The sequence below is a fragment of the Rhinatrema bivittatum genome, chromosome 1, assembly GCF_901001135.1.
Source record: "Rhinatrema bivittatum chromosome 1, aRhiBiv1.1, whole genome shotgun sequence".
NCBI lineage: Eukaryota > Metazoa > Chordata > Amphibia > Gymnophiona > Rhinatrematidae > Rhinatrema > Rhinatrema bivittatum.
The window spans coordinates 1,630,450-1,645,099 of NC_042615.1; the positions used below are offsets into that span (position 1 = coordinate 1,630,450).

General features: G+C 49.3%; 1 protein-coding gene across 2 annotated transcripts in view; it reads left to right on the forward strand.

Annotated features, from left to right (window-relative positions):
* Positions 1–12,980, forward strand: part of MAD2L1 (mitotic arrest deficient 2 like 1) — a 34,432-nt gene extending 21,452 nt beyond the window's left edge. For both annotated transcript variants that reach the window (XM_029603067.1, XM_029602255.1), the window contains exons 4-5: positions 1,807–1,910; positions 12,185–12,980. In XM_029603067.1, the coding sequence (XP_029458927.1) occupies positions 1,807–1,910; positions 12,185–12,357 (277 nt within the window). In that variant the 3' untranslated portion in view covers positions 12,358–12,980. The remainder of the gene's footprint in view (positions 1–1,806; positions 1,911–12,184) is intronic.
* Positions 12,981–14,650: the final 1,670 nt, after the last annotated feature.

Sequence of the window (14,650 nt, forward strand, 5' to 3'; positions counted from 1 at the left end):
TCATTTTGGTGGTTTCGGATTGGCTCTGGGAGTCATGTATATGATTTTATAGACTCTGCTGCTTCAGGAGGTTCTGTTGTGGCAAGGCGTCCTGGTCGATCTGGTCTCCTGAGTGAGCTCAGTTGCTGAAGTATGTTTTATTCTGCTGGCAGTGGTGGTCTTTGCTTCAGGCCAGGAAAAGCTTTCTACATATGCCTGTTAGCATTTGAAGAGTCTTTGAGATCTGGTGTGAGAAGCGAGTTTCTCAGCCTCTCGAAATGGAGATACCATTAATTTTGGGATTTTTAGAGGAGTGATTTTGTAATGCTTTGATCCTGAATACCTTATCTGTTCAAGTGCATGGCAGAGAGGTCTTTTTGGTGGGCCCTTTTGTCTTTCCATCCAGATGTGGCCCAATGGTTGAAGGGAGTTGGACATCTTCCCCCCTCCCTTGCATCTGTCAAACCTTCGGTGGGATCTTAATCTGGGCCTGCAGGTCTGTCTTTTTTTGGCTGCTGCATGACCTCTTTCCTAGTGGCAATCTGCTCTGCATATCTTGTTTTTTGACCTGCAGGTTTCTTCTCTCCAGCAGTACAATTTCGGACTGTGCCGCCTTTAGTTGAAAGTGGTTTTGGAGTTGTGATACTTAGTCGGAAGTATGTTCGCCTGTTTATGCTCCATGGTGGCAGTAACCAGGTTGAGCCAGTGGCACGGGCAGCTATAGCCCGTTGGATTGTGGAAATCGTCTTTGCCGTCTCTGAGGATGTCGTGATTCCCTTGTCGAATCAGACTGTGTTCCACAAGGGCTCGGGCATTATCATGGGCAGTGATTGATTTGTCTTCTGTTGAGGCTTTGAGTAGTGCCATCATCTATCCTCGCCTTGTGCTCGCATTACTGCTTAGTTGTTCGGGAGGACACCGCATTTTGCGTGGGCAGTGTTGTCTGGATCGCAGGCAGCCTCCCACCCTCTTGGGGAGTAGCTTTGCTACATCCCACTGATGGGAATTGGCCTGCCTGAGTGCAGTGGAAGGAGAAATGACTCCTTACCTAATACCTTCCTTTCCTCTGAGGGCAGGCCAAGCCTCAGCTGCTTGTTTTTACCGTTGGTTTGCCTTTTTGTTGCAAATATTGCAGTGTACTGGTCCTGCTAATTTGTTCAGACTGCTTAGTGTCTTAACTAGACCCTCAGTTTAGTGAATGTTAATTTTTGTCTGCACTCAGTGAAAGCACGAGTGATTGATAATCATTGTCAAGTATAATCAGAGAATACTGGCGGGCTGATGTCCGGGCAGGGCTTTATATCTGCGATGTCAGCTTTAACTCCATCTCCATCTTCTGCTAGTGGTGCATAACCCACTGCTGGGAATTGGCCTACCTTCATTAGAGGAAAAGAAATTATCAGTAAGTAGTAATTTCTCCTTTTAAATGAAATTCTTTGCAGTTTTGGTGTTCTAGGTTACAAAAATGCGTGATACTATTTTGTGTGTAGCTTTTTTTGACCACTTAACAAAGCAAGTCTGGAGATCTTGTTTCTAGATTAATCTTTTCTTGTTTGCTTGCTTAAACCATTTAATGTTCCTCAATTTCCATATTCAACACAGATTACATTAAAAGCTTAAAACAGAAATAAGATTTGGGCTCTTATCATTTTTTAGATTGTTTTGTCCTATGACTGGAAGAAGTTTACAATTGAAACAAATCTAACTTTGTATTGGCAGTACCTAGGTTGTAGCATGTGTTCTCCTACCAAAAGGGTTGCAGGGACTGTTGCCCAGGGGTAGATGGTGCTTTGCTCATTGATGGAATCTTGTTCCTTTTTCTTTTAGTGCGCCAAGAGAGAAATCTCAGAAAGCTATCCAAGATGAAATTAAGTCTGTCATCAGGCAAATTACAGCTACAGTCACCTTCCTGCCCTTGCTGGAGACTGCCTGTGAGTATATTGTGGGAGCCAGCCAGTCATGAAACGTCTCAAGGAGATGCTACACCCCTCATTTCAATAAGGCGCATCTCGCTTGTTTTGGACTTCTACAGAAGGAGTCTAGAAAGGGGCATTATAAAGCCCAGCTCACGCTATACAGAGTGCACCTGGCAATCTGCAGGAGTATGGATGTGGGGAGCAGCAGTGAGGTTTGGGGTGACACTATTGAAATCCTGTTTTTATAGTTGACACCACACTCCATGTCATTTTGATTTAAAGACTGCATGAGGCAATATACAGTAGTAAAACAGAAATATTAGGGCTGTGCAGAGAGATATTTGTGTTCAATTATTTTCAGAAGGCATTTTTTCCCACAAATTTTGGTTTGTGGCATGTTTCACACACGTGAAATGAACCAAAAAACCCAACCCTAATCAAACATTAAACTCCCCCCCCCCCCCCCCCCCCCCCCCCAAAAAAAAATGAAAACGAGGCCTCCTGGAAAAATGCTGGGGATCTCCCCCAGCCCCCAACTCTGGGGAGGATCCGCTGGCGAGGCCTAGGCTAGCCTCAGCCTTGTGTAGGCCAAGGATGCGGCAGGTCGCTGCACCCTCTGCAAGGCTGGGTCCTAACTCCAGGGCCTCTGCCTGGATCCTGGCTTGGAGACATAGTCCTGATGCCTCCAGGTGACCAGCAGGGTCAGGTCCCTGCTTCAGGAACTTGGTTGGGTTGTGAACATGGACAAGAACAGTCTCAAGCCCTTCCAGCCTTTAGAGTACCTGGGAATCTGGTTTGACACCAAGCAGGATATGGTCTTCCTCCCTCGAGGATAAGGAACTGAGATGCCCTGGAATTCTTACAGGATGGCCTGAACAAAGGACTGTCCCTCAACTCCTTGAAGGTCCAAGTAACAGTGCTCTCCTGTTTCAGAGGTGAGGTGAACTGAGCCAGTCTGTCGACACATCTGGACTTGGCCTGTTTCCCAAAAGGAGTTCCTATGGAACATCAATCTAGTATTGGACTTCTTAGTGTAGGACCTTCCTTTCAGCCGCTGCGCGCTCTTTCTACGCCTGTTAACGCTGAAGACTGTGTTCTTGGGTGGCGATATGCTGTGCTCATCACATCCCTGAACTACAGGTGCTGTCATGTCGGGAGCTGTTCCTCTGGTTGACCCCAGGAACTTTGCAGCTTCTCACCATCCCTTCCTTTTTGCCAAGGTAGCCGTGGAATTTCACCTGAACCAGTCCATTTTCTGACCATCCCTAGATAGACGCAAGGACTCTGAAGACTACTGCCTCCTACCCCACTTAAACAGCAGTAGGTATCTAGAACGTACAGAACTGGGGCGCAAGACGGGCCGCTTGTTTGTTCATAGTGGAAGGAAACAAGGCGAAGCAGCTTCATGAGCTACCATAGCTCGCTGGATCAAGGAAGACATCACAGGAGCTTATGTGGAGACAGGGAAGCCTTTACCCCTTCAGGTTAAAGCTCATTCCACTAGGGCTCAGGCAGTATCCTGGGCGGAAGCTAAGCTACTGTCTCCCGTCGACAAGTGACGTGGTCTTCCTTGCACACCACCTCCAGGTTCTATCGCCTGGACATCCAAGCCCAAGAAGACACAGCCTGTGCGAGGGCGGTGCTCTTCGGAGTAGCGTATCTACATCCCATTAGTCCTGAGTCCCATCTGCATCCCGCCCATGGCTGCCCATGAACAGTGCCAAGGAATCTCACATGAATCTCAATCCCAAAGAGGTTACAGGTAAGCCATCACCCTATCCCTAGATCCGGACATCTGAAATATTGCTGGGATTCAGTGCTTCTGTTTGCTTGAGTACAGTTACGGTCACCAGTTTTAATCACGTTCTTAAATTATTAAATTGTATTCAAGTTTTTCAATAGTATGTCCACAATGGCTTTTGAAGGGTGGTTGTTAGTTATTTAGCAAACTAATCCTTTTTTGGAAATCTGACATCTTAATTGCAGGGCTCTGTAAGGGCAACACAGCGTCTAAAGCCTCTTTTTGACTAGATGCTCTAAAAAAAAAAAAAAAAAAAAAAAATGCAATTCAACTTACTGTTAACCCGCAATTGGACGCGCGTTTGACGCGCTAGCTTTACCCCTTATACAGTAAGGGGTAATAGCACTTCGAAAACGCACATCCAACCCGCTCCTGAAACTAATTGGGCCCGCAACATGCAAATGCATGTTGATGGCCCAATTAGGTATTCCCGCGCCATACAGTAAGTAAAATGTGCAGCCAAGCCGCACATTTTACTTTCAGAAATTAGCGCCTACCCAAAGGTAGGCGCTAATTTCTGCCGGCGCCGGGGAAGTGCCCAGAAAAGCAGTAAAAACTGCTTTTCTGTGCACCCTCCGACTTAATATCATGGCGATATTAAGTCGGAGGTCTCGAAAGTTAAATCCCAAGCTTCTGCTAACTGAAGCGTAGCTAGCAATGCAGTCCCAATACTTTATCAGAGCATATTCCCAGGCCTCTTCCCTTTCCTGAAGTCTTCTGCAATACTTTAGCTCTCTCTTCTCAGGTACCACTCATTGGAGCTGGCAGCAGCTCTTTAACCCTTAACTCCCTTTTCTTTTCTGCAATGGGCAAAACTCCCTCTGGGAATGATTCCTCCAGTCTTCTGGTCCTTTCAGAAGGAAAATCGCTTCTGTCCCAGTGGAATGGATACAGAGCTCCTGGTACCAAGGGCACTCGACTCCAAAGAACAAAAACATAGGGGGTCCATGTTCAGTTGCCCATTTAGTGGACAAGTTATTCAGTGATATTAGTGAGATATTTAGTGAGAGAAATGTCCCACTGAATATCTCTGACCAGTTATCCATGGAACCATAGCTGGATAACTTTAAACATAGCCCAATATTCTTTTTGAATATTGCCAGTTATGTATAAAATTATTTGGCTATGATTAGCCAGTTAGGACTAAAGTTATTTGACTATATAGCTGGTTAAGTTTTGTTCCTATTAAATAAGTAAAATAAAATCCTCACCCTGTGGGCCTACAGGCCCTAATCTGTCCCCGCCACAAGTTGGGAAGGCCTCACAGGGCCAAACGTGCTGCCTCCTTCCAAAAATGGCCCATTTAACAGTTTAAAAAAATTGTATTAGGGCCGGGAGCTCCCCTGCTCCTACTTCCCCTTTTATTTACAAGTCCATCTTATTTATTTATTTTTAATTTTTATATACCGATGTTCCTGTAAAGAATACATATCGCACCGGTTTACAAGGAACTGAACAGTCGCCTCCAGGACGGAAATACATTAAAACAGTCGCCTCAGGGGCGGAATACATTAACACAAGTATACAGGAAAACTATTAAAAGAGAACTTTCATAAACTCAATTAAATGTAACTGTGAACCATAAATCAGTATATAAATCCTGTAGATAAATCTACAAAAAAAGTACATAAATCTTGTAGGCTCCAGATCCGACCCGCCCCGTACCTTTATTGAAGCTGTTCTCCCAGATCACGGTGGCTGCCTACCATGATCCAGTGCTTCTGCTGGCAGTCCTGTCTTGCGCGATGGCTGAAGGGGGGGCAGCTTGAGACCTGTAGGCCTACTATGTAAGTGTGGGTGAACAAACCTTAGCAGACTATATTCTTTTCCCTGTACATACCAGGATCAGTCCAGGATACCTGGGTTGTGACTCCGCACCAGTAGATGGAGACAGAGCAAGATCTGTCTGACTTGGCTACATATAGCCACATGCCTCACACAGCCCCTCAGTCTTACTCTGTCTCCAGTAGATGGTGCAGGTGCAGTCACAGCCTCTGGCTAGGCCTGGTAGTTAGGCTTAGGTTTCTTTAGTTTTTTTTCTTGTAAGTTTGAAAAAAAAAAAAAAAGGAAGATAGTTTTGGCTATTGGGGAACAGCAGCAGGAAGATCCTCCGGCTGTCCTGCCTCCCAGGGGGGGTTGGAAGGTTCTGAGGGGACCATCCCCCCCCCCTGGTAGAGGCCACTGCTAGGGTCGAGGACCCGGCTTGCTAGTAGCAGCATTGGGGGTGACACCGGGGAGCCCGGTTCACTCACCCCCGCAGGAGCTCAGGACCGAGGACAGCACCAAGTCAGTAGAAAAAAAAAAGTTTCCTTTATTTTGTTGTGCCGGCTCTCCGTTCCTTCGCGGGGGGGGGGGGGGGCTGTTTCGGCGCGGGTGTTTATATTTAATTTAGTTAGTTTTTCTATTGACTCGCGGTCCCGCCGGATGCCGCAAGGGTCGGCCTGCCGCACATGCGGCTCGGCCCGCGCGCATCTCTCGCGCGATGGGGTTTGTTCGGCGTGTGTGGCTGGCGGTGAGGGACCGTCCGGGGCCGGTCGGGAGGGCCGGTCCCGGGTGGCACGTTCGCCACCGCGTGCAGGGAAGGCTGCAGATCTCTTCCCTGTCAGCGCGGGAGTGGCAGCCATTTTGGGGTCAGCCCGGGAAACTTCGCGGGAGGCCGCAGCAGATGGCGGCTTGCCTCCCGAGCTTTCCCCACAACGGGCACTTGCGGGGGGGGGGGGGCTGACTCGCTGGTGGAGGCCAGTGGAAGTGAGTTCTTGGAGTCGGACTCCTCGTTTTCCTCGGACTTTGCGCTTTTATTGCACAAAGTCCTAAAGTACAAGAGCCACAAGCGCGGGAAGGAAAAATCTCGCGCCAAGGGATCAGGAGGCGGCTCCGGATCCCGGAAGAGAAAATCCGGAGCAGTTTCCAGAAGAACCCTCGCGTCCCTTGAGAGGCATGCCGCCGGACACGGATTCGGATTCCTTGTCGCAGGACGAGGGAGATTTGGCTGAAGAGCCCCCGGGGGGGGTCGATGGTGCTACGGGGGATGGTTCCTCGCAGCCCGGTACTGGTAAAGGCGCACAGGCCGTCGACTGCGATGACCCTAAGGTGGTCCGTCTATTTCGGAGGGACGAGCTGGGCCCTTTTATACCAGCTATCCTCCAGGAGCTGGGGGTGGAAGCGCCTCCGGTGGTATCTCGGCCTGAGCAAACATGGATCCGGTGCTCCTGGGTCTCACCGGACCAGCCGTGGGTTTCCCATTCCACTTTGCGGCGTCCGATATCTTGTTCCGTGAGTGGGATATGCCAGAGCTGGGCCTGAAGGTCAGCAAGGCCATGGATAAGCTTTACCCACTGCCAGAGGATGCCCTGGAGCTTCTCCGGTTGCCGAGGGTGGATGCGGCAGTGTCAGCGGTGACGAAGAGGTCGACAATTAAGGTCACAGGGGCCACGGCCCTCAGGGACATACAAGACAGGAAGCTTGAGCTGCAGCTGAAGAAGATTTTCGAGGTATTGGCCTTGGGGGTCCGAGCGGCTATCTGTAGTACCTTTGCCATGAGGGCGAGCCTGCTCTGGGCCCAGGTTCTCCAGGCCAATGCTGACCTCTCACAGGAAGAAGCCACGCAAGCCGACCATCTGGAGGCAGCGATAGCTTATAGCGCTGATGCCCTATATGACCTCCATCGCACTTCAGCCAGATCCATGGTTTCGGCAGTTTCAGTGCGGCGTCTCCTCTGGCTCCGCAACTGGTCGGCGGATGGGTCGTCCAAGGCTCACCTCGGGGCGCTACCGTTCAAGGGCAAGTTATTGTTCGGCAAGGAGTTGGATGATCTGATGTTGTCTCTTGGGGAAAACAGGGCCTTTAAGCTACCTGAAGATAGGTTTCGAACTCGTTCTTTCTTCTCTAGTAGATCTAGGTTCCGGGGGAACAGGAAATCTCGGCCCCAGAGGTCCTCTGGTCCCTCCTACCGTGCGGGTTCCTCCCGATCCTCTTCCTGGTCGCAGTCCTTTCGGGGGAAATGGTTCGGTAGGCAAGGGGGGGGTTCGGGGTCCAAGCCCTCCCAATGAAAGATGGCCGGTCCATACCTCGCATCAGCTCCAGTCGCTCATCCCAAACGTAGGAGCTCGGCTGGAATTGTTTTACGAGGAATGGGCCAAAATAACCGGATCAGTGGGTCCTCAGCGTGATAAGAAGAGGCTATGCGTTAGATTTTGCAAGGACGCCCACAGACAAGTTCCTGGTGTCCATGGAAGTGCGAAGCCGTGGAGGGTACTCTGCGGCGCCTGGAATGCTTGGGGCAGTACCTCCCGACCAACGAGGCAAGGGCCGTTACTCCATTTATTTCATTGTACCAAAGAAGGACGGCACAGCACGGCCAATCTTGGATCTAAAAGGGGTAAACAGATGTCTTCGCATTCCCCGTTTCAAAATGGAGACGATTCGGTCCGTAATAGCCTCGGTCCGCCCGGGCGCGTTTCTAACATCCCTGGACCTCATGGAAGCGTACCTCCATATCTGCATTCAACCGTTTTATCAACTGTTCCTCAGGTTTTGCATTCTGGGCAGGCACTATCAATTCAGGGCCCTTCCCTTCGGTCTCGCCACGGCTCTCCGCACATTCACGAAGGTAGTGGTAGCGGCTCAGCTCTGACAAGAGGGGTTTCTGGTGCACCCCTACTTAAACGATTGGCTGATTCGGGCCAAGTCCGAGAGTCGATGTCTGCAAACGATAGACAGGGTCCTCCATCTGTTGCGCTCCCTGGGCTGAGTGGTCAATCTCAACAAGAGTCATCTGGTCCTCACCCAGTCTTTGGAGTACCTGGGCGCCCGGTTCGACACCAAGCAGGGCAAGGTGTTTCTTTCCAGGGAGCGGGTTTGCAAGCTGCAGAGTCAAGTGCGCCGCTTGTTGTCGCTTCAGCTCCCACTGGTTTGCGATTATCTGATGGTTTTGGGCTCTATGGCCTCGAAGCTTGCTTTGGTGCCCTGGGCTTTCGCCCATCTGCGTCCGTTGCAATCAGCATTGCTTTCCCGTTGGAAGCCAGTGTCGGAGGAGTTCCATCTACCACTGCCGCTCACGGCTCCAGCGAGAGTCAGTCTGCAGTGGTGGCTGGAAGTGGACCACTTAACGTGTGGAGTGTCTCTGCTCGTGCCCGACTGGACGGTGGTCACTACGGATGCCAGTCTCTACGGATGGGGAGCGGTTTGCCTGAGCAGGTCAGTGCAGGGCCGGTGGTCCTTGGCTCAATCTCAGTGGAATATCAATCGCCTGGAAACCAGGGCGGTAAGCCTGGTGCTGCGCTCCTTTCTTCCCCTGATTCGGGGGCGGGCGGTCCGAGTGTTATCGGACAATGCTACCACCGTCGCCTACATCAATCGCCAGGGCGGGACAAGAAGTCCACAGGTGGCGGAGGAGGCGCAGCGCCACCTCAGCAGCATCGCGGCGTCTCAAGTCACCGGCGTCGACAATGTTCAGGCAGACTTCCTAAGTCGTCATCACTTGGATCCCGGCGAATGGGAACTGGTGCAGGATGCCTTTCGTGTTATCAGCGAAAGGTGGGGGACGCCCCACATGGACCTGATGGCCACGTTCCAGAACACGAAGGCCCCACGATTTTACAGCCGAAGGCGGGAACGAGGGGCCGAGGGCGTCGACGCGTTGGTTCTTCCTTGGCCGACAGACGTGTTGCTGTATGTGTTCCCTCCGTGGGCCACTCATAGGCAAGGTGCTTCGGCGCATAGAGCTGCACTCGTCCACTGTGATTATGGTGGCGCCGGAGTGGCCGCGACGCCCATGGTTCGCGGATCTCGTCCAACTTTCGGTGGATACTCCCCTTTGTCTTCCGGGGCTCCTCCGTCAAGGCCCCGTTTGTTTGGAGGATGCGGATGACTTTTGTCTCGCGGCATGGCTTTTGAGAGGCAGCGTCTGAAGAGAAAAGGGTATTCGGATGCGGTGGTTTCCACGTTGCTGCGGGCCAGGAAGCAGTCCAGCTCCTTGGCTTATGTCAGAGTCTGGGCGGTCTTTGACGACTGATAGGATCCAGGCTACGCTCTACACATCTCGGCTTCCGTTCCCGATATCCTAGCGTTTCTTCAGGCTGGCCTTGCTAAGGGTCTCTCGTGTAGTACGTTACGGGTTCAAGTGGCGGCACTGGGCTGCCTGAGGGGCAAGGTACATGGGGTGTCTCTGGCGCTACACCCGGATATAGCGCGTTTTCTTAGAGGGGCTAAGCATTTGCGTCCCCTGTTGCGCCATCCTTGTCCGTCCTGGAATCTCAACTGGGTACGTTCCGTCTTGTGCTCGTCGCCTTTTGAGCCCATCAAGCGGTCGACACTCAAGGATCTCACGTTGAAGGCTGTGTTCCTCGTTGCGATTGCCTCGGCGAGGCGCGTATCGGAGTTACAGACGTTGTCCTGTTGGGAACTGTTCCTGAGGATCTCTGATTCAGGGGTTTCCTTGCGGACGGTTCCTTCCTTTTTGCCAAAAGTTGTGTCGGCGTTTCATTTAAATCGATTGATCTGCCTGCCTTCCCGGTTACAGACTTGTCGGATCCGAAATCCAGGGAACTGAGGAAGCTCGATGTGCGGAGGGTCCTCCTTCGCTACCTGGAAGTCACTAATCCTTTCAGGATTTCCGATCACCTCTTTGTTCTATTTTCAGGCCCGAAAAGAGGTGGGGCGGCTTCCCAGACTACAATCGCACGTTGGCTCAAGGAGGCCATTGGTTCGGCATATGTGGTACGGGGTAAGCCGATGCCCGTGGGTCTTAGGGCTCACTCTACACGCTCGCATGCGACTTCGTGGGCGAAGTGCTCGCAGGTCTCGCCTCAAGAGATTTGCAGGGCGGCTACCTGGAAGTCGCTGCACACTTTCACCAGGCATTATCGGTTAGATGTTCAGGCCATGGATTCTGGGGGTTTTGGGGAGAGAGTGCTCCGAGCGGGACTCTCTGGATCCCACCCTCGGTAATTTGGCTCTGGTACATCCCAGGTATCCTGGACTGATCCTGGTACTTACAGGGAAAGGAAAATTAGTTTCTTACCTGATAATTTTCGTTCCTGTAGTACCAAGGATCAGTCCAGGATCCCACCCGTGTTCTGAAGTAACGGAGAGTCCGCTCGCTATTTGATTGTTCACCTAATCTGATATGTAATTTCTGGTTTTCCTTGGTTTGCTTCTCTGGTTGAGGAGCCTGGTTCCCGTTGGGGGTTTTGAATTGGGACCCTTTGGGGGTTAGTTATTTAGCTTGTTCTACTTTGACATTACGTAAGACTGAGGGGCTGTGTGAGGCACGTGGCTATATGTAGCCAAGTCCGACAGATCTTGCTCTGTCTCCATCTACTGGTGCGGAGTCACAACCCAGGTATCCTGGACTGATCCTTGGTACTACAGGAACGAAAATTATCAGGTAAGAAACTAATTTTCCTTTGAATACAGCCAGTTAAGTCTAAAGTTATCTGGCTACATGAAGGCTGATAACTTTGGACCTGATTCTGAGCAGATCTAAAGTTGTGTGGCTAACTTAGCCAGATAACAGGACCCCTCCCAGAAACGCTCCTTTTATATCCAGCTGAATCACAACCTGATGCTAAGCTTCTTATGCCATATGTGTTTGAATAGCTACCACATGGTATTTAACGCCAAGAATCGAAGCAGAGACGGGAAGGGTGGAAAAGCAGATAGTTAAAGTAGAAACTCCTCTGCATGGGGTCACTGGTCAGGGCTACCCTCCCCCTTGATAATGCCTTACACAGGGACGTCCCAATCCTCTGTGATGAGTACCAAGGCTCTCGCAAGGGAATTCTCCAAAACTGGATTAAGAGTAACAGAGCAGCAAATGGGGTCACCCTGCCAGACCCACCCTTAAGAGGAAGAAACACAGGGGCAGCAGATGGAGAGCTCCTGGCTTCTTGAAAGGCTAAGTAAAAAGTCCACGTTGGTGCTTGAGGATAAGCAGCTAGAACGCAGCATCTGCAGTTCCCAAACCTCTCTTAAATCTACCCTGGACGTCGCCCAGCAATCTAGTACCCAAGGTTCCCTACATTATTATTGCTAAACGTTTCTGGCAAATTCAGGGCTAGATCAGTATCTGATACATTGATTTAAAATTTGTGTACAGACGGGGTTCCCTCCTCTGTGCCGGAGGAGTGGACAGGCTTGTAAAGGAGGTCACTCGAGCCACAGGACTTCATGCTACCTGTAGCTGTCTGTCCCTATACTGTTATTAATTACAAAGAAGATTGATAGTGCCATTTTCAACCCATCTGAGTCTAACAAGTGTAAAAGGTACGTACCTCAGCTTTAGGCTGGAAGAAGCTGAGTACAGATGTATATTTCTACAGGAGTTTGAGACCACACGGTCTGGAAAACTTCTGTATGACATTCTTCCTAGGTTGGTCAAAAAAAAAAGGTAACGGAGCCTGTTCTAGAAGTTGGTGTAGCTGGAGCTCCAGCAGGGAGCTTTCATTTGGATGCTAAAGTATCATGGGCTTCTTTCTTCCTCCTTTAGGTGCCTTTGACCTGCTCATCTACACAGATAAAGATTTAGAAGTGCCGGAGAAATGGGAGGAGTCGGGACCTCAGATCATCTCCAACTCTGAGGAAGTCCGTCTGCGGTCCTTCACGACCACCATCCACAAAGTGAACAGCATGGTGGCCTACAAGATCGACTCGCTGCCGTGACCTGGCAAGACTTGTTCTGTGCAGATACTGCTGGCTGTCTTCCGGGCTCACGAGACTTGCTTGATTTCAGTTCGTTGGCCGCAATAATCGGTAGCCAGCGTCCCAGATAATAGCTTGCTGCCTCTGGATTAAGCCTTCCAAAAAAGCTTGTTCCAGCCTCACCTAGATTTTAGTGTGGCCTCTAGGAGGAGATTTCCTGCTTGGGGTTGATGACGCATGGGTCCTGGCTTGTGAAAGGATCCTCCTCGTTGGACTAGAGGAAAAACTGATAATGTTGCTCTTTCTGAAGAGGCTGCTGGAAGCTTCTGTTCTGTGCTCTTGGGCTAGCAGCATGTCTTCCCTTCCCACTGTGAAAGCAGATGGTGGGTAATACTGCTGCTCTGCTTCTCTCTCGTAGATCTGCTGTTCCCCTGCTGAACCTAGACCCAGTTGCGTCTGATCTATCCGTGTGTGCGTGTTGCTTCTTTCACAACAGTGTCTGCTGTCCTCTACCCTGTGCCCTCTGCAGTATCTCGGGTTTACTATAGATTTGTCTGAACGGTTTTTTATAGTGGGGTGTATATGTGTGCGCAATCATTTATCTGTATGTACTTTTAAGTAATAAAAGGTTTTTTTTAAAAATGTTTTGAGCTGGTGTGTTCTTACCCCTGAAGCGTTTTGGCTTTTCAGACTAATAACGCATTTTGATGAATGACCCTATTGCGTTAACGTGCAATAATAGCATAACACACTCACAATATTTGTTACCGCATGGTGCAAATGTTTTGAAGGGGTAGGATCCAGGAGAGGTTTGGGCAGGATTAATGAAAATAGGGGACAATAGCGCACCATGCTATTGCACATTTTTAATGCTGGCAATAACTACACCTTTTTTTTTCCTTGTGTTAAGCTGTGCGATATGCCCGAAACAGCCATAACACAATCTGCGTTAAATAGTGCAAATTGCATTTTGGCCATTTCTGGGCTGAGGGGAGTGGAGTGGAGAGAGAGAGCCTCTGAGGAGGCCTTCACAGTATTCAACTATTTATATCTCTATAGGAGGGGCCACCTAATAGCTGCTGGGTAGGATATGCAGATGAGCTTTTTGCCGATTTTAATTTTTTTTTTTAATGTTACATAAACAGGTCAAATATGCAACCATAAATATACAAAAAGACCTAAACTTACAGTTTGTGATTACAACACTTCTACCTCTGCAAGAGACATAAAATGTAAAAACGTAAATAATATAGAAAGAGCAAATCAGCTGGCTTAATTGTCATATTTGAATTCAGCACCTCAGCATCAGTAATAGCATATCTTATCACTGAAGCAGATGATATACCAGTGTTATAAGCCTCCTGGGGATAGGGAAATGCTTAGGTACCTGAGCGTAATCCGCTTTGAAGGTGGGAAAAGTGGAATATAAATGACATCAAAATAAAATACAGAGAATCAGAAACTGGTATTGCTCTTCTGTGTGTCTGAGTGTAATATGGGACAAAGTGAAACTTCTTGTGGACAGTAGTTTGTAACATTAAATCCAAATATATCTATAGAAGGTGATACCTTTTTTTTTTTTTATTGGACTTTGTGTTTCTTGTCGAGCTTGCCTAGTTGCTGTGGCAGTAATTCTCTAGTTTTGCAGGCAATACATATTCCACCAGGTGGCACAAGTGCACTACTTTTTTAGGAAATATCAGTTGTGGTATTCTTGTATGGGAATAGTTTGCAGCAGTAGAAATACGGTTTTTAAAAATAAATATAGAGTATCTGTTGTAACAAAACGATCTGCCAGTTGGCCCAGGTACCAGCAATCCCTATAACTCACCATGGCCTTCAAGTAAAGCATGACAAGTGGATTTGTGGTAATAAACCCATTGGGTCAGAGCCTCTGATTCCTGACTTTCCTATTATAAAGAAGGACTGCTGTAGTTATTAATCAACGAGCTGCGTGCGCGGCCTCCTACGTAGGAGTTCAAAAGGGCATACAAAACATGGTAATGTTCAGTACCAGGTTAAAAATCTGTTAAATCATTTGGGAAATGTTTCCGCTGCTTTTCTTAAAGTTCCCCTCCATCTCTGCAGCCGGGGTTATGAAGGCAGCAGCTGTCTTTGGTATCTGCCAGTCTGAGGTTGACTTGAACAAGCCCGCCTCTCATCATCCTGCGTTAGATAAAACCAGAGCCCCTGGTAATTAGCTAAGGAGGAATGTGTTTTTCTGAGGTACTCTGCAATCCAGCCAAAGCAGCATCAGAAAAGTTTATGGCTGTTGTTATAGTATTGTTATAATTGGGCACAGTCCAGCAAACAG